A 6,239-nucleotide genomic window follows, 5' to 3' on the forward strand; every position below is an offset into this window, starting at 1 on the left:
AGAACTACAAACAAATGTCCTTATGAATTAAGACAAAAAATACTTAACAAAGCATTGATAAATTAAATCTAGCAACCCATCAAAGGGACTGCACACAATTTCTATGTAAATTTTATTTCAGGAATTCAAGTTTGGCTTCACATTTGAAAGTCTATCCATGCAATTTACTACATTAACAGAATGAAGGATAAGCATATATGGTCATCTCAATACGTGTAGGAAAATCATTCAACAAAATTCAATAGGATCCATGATAGAAGCTCTTAGCAAACTGAGAATAAAATAGAATTTATTTAATCTGAAAGAAGTATCAGTAGAAAACCTACAGCAAACATAATAATAATGAAATATTGAATGTGGTCCTTGGAAGATCCAGAAAATGATAAACCCACTCTTACCATGTCTATTGAGCACTGTACTGGATATCTTAGACACAGTAAAAAGACAATCAAAACAAAACATATAAATATTGGAAAGGATAAAATAAAACTGTTCTTTAACAGCAGAGGACATGACTCTCTATGTAAGAACTGCTTAAACAACTCTAAAAGTCACTGCTGTAAGTTAATGTACCAAGATTATAAAAAAGCAATAACATACATTCTATTTCTGTATGGTATAAGCAAATAATATGAAATGAAATATTATTTTAAATACTATAAATTATTTAAGAGTAAAAATCATGATATGTCTGAAACATGTACACTAAAACCAGACTTTAAATTATATGTAGAAAAGCAGAAGTCCTATAATAGACAAAACAATATTAAAAGTAAGTACACATTTTGAGGCCCCTTTCAATTCAAGGTTACTCTCTAACTACACTAATCAAGATAGTATGATATTGGCACAAAGAGATAAATAGATCAGTGGATCAGAATAGAGCAGAGTGTTTCAAAACAGTTCTCATCATAATTCTATCAGGATTATACATTTTATATGGATAAAAATTTACTTAAGAGATATGTAAAAAATATATCCCTAAAAAGAAATGTACAGGAATATTCATAAACCCTTCATTCAAAATAGTTTAAAATGACATACAACCCAAATGTCCTTAAATGGGGAAATGCAAAAACAAATTGTAATATTCACGCCATGGAATACTATTGAGCAATACACTGGAAAAAATGTTGATGCATAAATGGGGATAAATCTCACTGTTAGTATACTGAGGAAAACAGACACAAAGATTACATATGATATAGTGTTTTTTAATAGAAAATTATAGATTGCCAAAAATTAATCCATGATTTTAAAAAGTAAGAACAGTGAGTTCCTCTGGAGGAGATTTACTGGAAAGGGATATGAAGAAACATTCCAGAGCACATATCAACTTCATCAAAATGTACTTTAAGAATTTATATATTTCACTGAATATTAATTTCATCTATTAAATGTGTATTAAAATATTGAATTCTAAGTAAACTGATTTTTTTTGCAGTATTTCAGATTCAGGTAATCTGAAATTACCTATGTGTATTTTTTGCTTAAATAAATGAATAAATAATGAAAGTCAGTTTTCTCACTGTTAGGAAAATGAATTCAACATATGAATAGGAAAAGACTAGCATATATTTTTCAATAATGGAATTTCAGGTATCAATGTAAACCCAAAATTTAATTGGCAACATTGAAATCTAAGAAATAGTGAATCAAGTTCTACAGAAGATAATGCAAGAATCCCATACTCACATTTATAGAAAGGGTAGGAGGATTTCACCCACATTCTTCTATGACCCATGCTAGTAACAACTCAGTGCCAAAAGAAGTCACCTCTGCCATGATTTCCCCTGTGCCAGAAATAAACAGAAGAAAAAAAGAGAGAAGACCTACATAAAATATCAGAAGTGAAAAAGGAGACATCCCAATGGTTGCCTCAGAATTAAAATTTATCATGAGGAACTATTATAAACAATTATTTATCAACAAATTTGATAACCTAGAAAAGATGAATAAATTCCTGGAACATACAACTTAACACAACTGAATAAAGAAAAAAACAGAAAGCCTGAACAGCCCATAACACATAAGGACATTGAGTCCATAATAAAAAACCTAACAATAAAGAAAAACACATCACCAGAGGACATCAAGATAAATTTTACTGAATTCTCACTATTCTTTTGGTTTTTTAAATATTTTATTTTTAAAGTAATTTCTACACACAATGTGGGGTTTGAACTTATAGCCCTAAGATCACCAGCTACATGCTCTACTGACTGAGCTGGCTATGTACCCCTAAATATTATTAATCTTTCCCAAAAAACAGAAGAGGGAAGCCTCTCAAATTCATTTACAGAGGCCAGAAACTCCATGATAGTAAAGCCAGACAAAGGCACTACAAAAACACCACAGACAGATAATTCAGATGAACATACATGCAAATATCCTCAATTAAGTATGTTCAAACCAAACTCAAATGCACATTAAAAGGATTATGCACCATGACCAAGTATGATTTCTCACTGGCATACAAGTATGACTCAACATACACAAATAAATATCTATAACAGATTACATTAACAAAAGGAAGGATAAAATTACACAGTCATCATAGTAAATGCAGAAAAAACATTTGAAAAAATTCCAAATCAATTCATGACAAAACTGTCAATAAAATAGGTATCAAAGGAACTTACTTCAACTTAATGGAGGCCATATAGGAAATCCCAGAGGTAACATCATAATCATTGGGGAAAACCTGAAAACTTTTCCTCTAAGATTTGGCACAATATAAAGATGTCATTCTAACCAATTTTACACAACATAGTACTAGAAGCTCTAGCTAAGCAATCAGATGAGAAAATGAAGTAAAAGGCATCTGATTCAGAGAAAAAGAAGTAAAATTACCTCTGTTTGCAGAGAATACAACCGCATATGCAGAAAACCCTCAAGACTCAACAACAACAACAAAAACTGTTATAACTAATAAATGAAATCAGTAAATTTTCAGGATACATAATCAACATAAAAATCAGTGGTATTTATTTATATACACAACGAACTATCCAAAAAGCAAACTGAAAAACAATTCCATTTACAAAAGCAACAACAATCAAATACATAGGGGTAAACTTTACTCAAACAGGTCAAAGAGTTGTATACCAAAAATTATAGAAAATTCATGTAGAATATTAAAGAAGGTACAGACAAATGGAAAGACATACTATGTTCATGGATTGGAAGAGTTAATGTTGTTTAAAATGCCAATAGTAATAGTATCCAAGTGATCAACATATTCAATGCAATTCTTACCAAAATCCCAATGACATTCTTTACAGAAATAGAAAAAAAGAAATCTTATAATCATATGGAACCACAAAAGAGCCCAAAAAGTCAAAGCAAAGCAATGCTGAAAAGGAAGAACAGAACTAGAGGTATCATACATGTCAAACTATCTTACAAATCTATACTAATCAAAACAGTATGCCACAGAGGAGTTAAGATGGCAGAGGAGCAGGGGTACACTAAGTTTGCCTCATCCCTCAAACATCTAGGTAAATATCAAATCATTCTGAACACCCAAGAAATTGAACTGAAGACTTAGAAAACAAAACTGCATGGCTACAAATATTAAAACAACCACCTTGGGGAAGGTAGAAACTGTAGAGAGTGGATTTGGGGAGATAAGAACTGTGGGTGCTGTGGAAGGGAGGGAACCCAGAGTATGGAGAATACCAGAAGTTATTACAAGCAGAAGAATGCAAAATCTAAAGTTTTAGAAATCCATGCCCAGCAGGCTTAATATTGCTCCTGTGGGGAAAGAGGTTAGGGTCCTGGGAGTAGCCATATTGGTCTGAGGATAAACCTGAGTCTCATGGAGAAAAACAGTTCCCTGGCTTGGAGTGCATTTGGGAGAGGGGACACAACAGAAGACTAGGGGTACCACCATCCTATACTGTTCCTTAAGAACAGGGAAGCTGGCGGGGGCAGTAAGCCTGGGTGCCAGCTTTCTCCTGTGCTTTATCACAGACTCTGAACAGTTGCATGGTTGTGTGAACTCTTTTGGGGGACAAACCAGCAAACATGGAAAGTGCAGTGAGACCCATCAGCAAGGACCCAACCATGCAAGTCCCTAAAAATTGGGATTTTTGAAACCCAACTGCAGGCCTGAGATAAAACACCAGAGTACTGTGCCCCTTTGCAGCTGGGCAGCTCGGACACAATAAAGGTGAATGCAGGGATCTGATAGAAGCTGGGGACACAAAAGGGGTGATTGTTTGCTCTCCTTTGAGGGCTTCCTGAAGAATCCCTTGCAGGAACTCTCCCCTCAGGGAGGAAAGAAGAGGGGTGAAGCAATTTTTGCTCTGCCCATCAGCACTGACAAACTAATGTGAGCTAAACAATGCCATCAAGTGGAGACTGATGCCACTTATACCAAGCTGCGACCCCTTGAACCCTGCAGGGGCATCTTCACTCAGGAAAGTGGGCCTGAGAATCAGTGCAACAGGTCACAGCCCCAGAAGATCAGCACAAACCCCCTGCATGCACCAAGCGTAATAGAGGGCTGCAGATTCTCAGTTCTAGGAGAAATAGGATCTACCTTGCTTTTTATTTTCACTTCTATTTTTAATATAATATAATACTATACTATACTATACTATAATATAATGTAATATAATTTATTGGATCTATCTTCCTTTAACAAGCAAACCAAAACATACCTAAGATCTAGCTTCCTTTTTATTATATGTATTTTTAGATTATTTTTATTATTTATTTATTTATTTTTTATATATTTCTTTTCTTATTTTATTTTTCTTAAATTTCTTGGATCTAGCTTCTTTTAACAAGTGGGATTTAAATCTGGACTGTAGGGGTGTTTCGACATTTACAAGTCAATCAATGTGCTACACAAAATTAATAAAATAAAGGTTAAGAACCATATGATCCTCTCAAGAGATGCAGAAAATATATTTGACAAAATACAGCATCTATTCATGATAAAAAATAAAAACCCTCAAGAAAGTAGGTATAGATGGAACACAGCTCAACAAAAGAAAGGCCATATATGAAACACCCACAGTTAATATCCTCAACGGGGAAAAACTGAGAACTTTTCCGCAGAAGGCAGGAACAAGATATGAATGTCCATTGTTATTGAACATAGTGCTGGAAGTCTCACCCTTAGCAATCAGACAACAAAAAGAAATAAAAGGCATCTAAATCAGCATGGAAGAAGTCAAACCTTCACTATTTGCAGATGACATGATACTCTGCATAGAACACCCAAAAGACTCCACCAAAAAATTGCTAGAACTGATACATGAATTCAGCAATGTCACATGATATAAAATCAATGTATAGAAATCTGTTATACTTTTATATGCCAATAATGAAGCAGCAGAAAAAGAAATCAAGGAATTGATCCCATTTACAATTATACCAAAAACCAGAAGATACCTAGGAATAAACCTAACCAAATGTGACAGGCGTTTCTCTTCAGGAACTGAATCCAGATATGGGAACAGACAACGACAGTGAAAATTGGAAGGAAGTGCATAAAATGGTGGTGGAAAGTGCCTATGAAGTCATCAAGCTAAAAGGATATACCAACTGGGCTATTGGATTAAGTGTGGCTGATCTTATTGAATCCATGTTGAAAAATCTATCCAGGATTCATCCAGTGTCAACAATGGTGCAGGGGATGTATGGCATTGAGAACGAAGTCTTCCTGAGCCTTCCTTATATCCTGAACGCTCGGGGCTTAACCAGTGTGATCAACCAGAAGCTGAAAGATGATGAAATTGCTCAGCTCAAGAAAAGTACAGATACCTTGTGGGACATCCAGAAAGACCTAAAAGATCTGTGACTCCTGGCTTCTAGGCTGTAGAAATTTAAAACTGCAATGTGATTAACTGTGAACCGTTAGTTTTCATCCATATACATGGATCGCAGTTTGCTTTTATCTTTCCAAATATGTGAATCTGGGCTCACAGAATCAAAGCCCATGCTTGGTTTAATGCTTGCAATATGAGCCCTTGAACAAATAAAATTAACTATTGTAGTGTGCTTCTAAAAAAAAAAAAAAAAAAAAAAAAAAAAACAAAAAACAAAGTGCAAAGACTATATATAGTATGATCCTTGGAGCAGAAGGTATTTGTACCAGTTTATATCCCTGTAGCAAATCACTATCCAAGTAAATAATGATAGCATACTAATGTAAGCATCTGCAATTCTCCACCTATAGGTTTTTGCTTCATCTTCAGGTAGGGGAAGCCAGGAGTGCCTAAGTG

The 6,239-nt window shown here is 34.3% G+C and overlaps 1 protein-coding gene across 1 annotated transcript; it reads left to right on the forward strand.

The window, feature by feature from the left end:
• Positions 1 to 5,425: 5,425 nt before the first annotated feature.
• LOC101672366 (L-lactate dehydrogenase B chain-like) lies at positions 5,426 to 6,015 on the forward strand (the record flags this gene model as incomplete). Its single annotated transcript, XM_045068283.1, has 1 exon — positions 5,426 to 6,015. A coding segment is annotated over one exon (390 nt), but the record flags the coding sequence as incomplete, so codon positions are not given.
• Positions 6,016 to 6,239: the final 224 nt, after the last annotated feature.

The sequence above is a fragment of the Mustela putorius genome, unplaced genomic scaffold (assembly GCF_011764305.1).
Source record: "Mustela putorius furo isolate JIRA1106 unplaced genomic scaffold, ASM1176430v1.1 tig00003901_pilon_pilon_pilon, whole genome shotgun sequence".
NCBI classification, from domain to species: domain Eukaryota; kingdom Metazoa; phylum Chordata; class Mammalia; order Carnivora; family Mustelidae; genus Mustela; species Mustela putorius.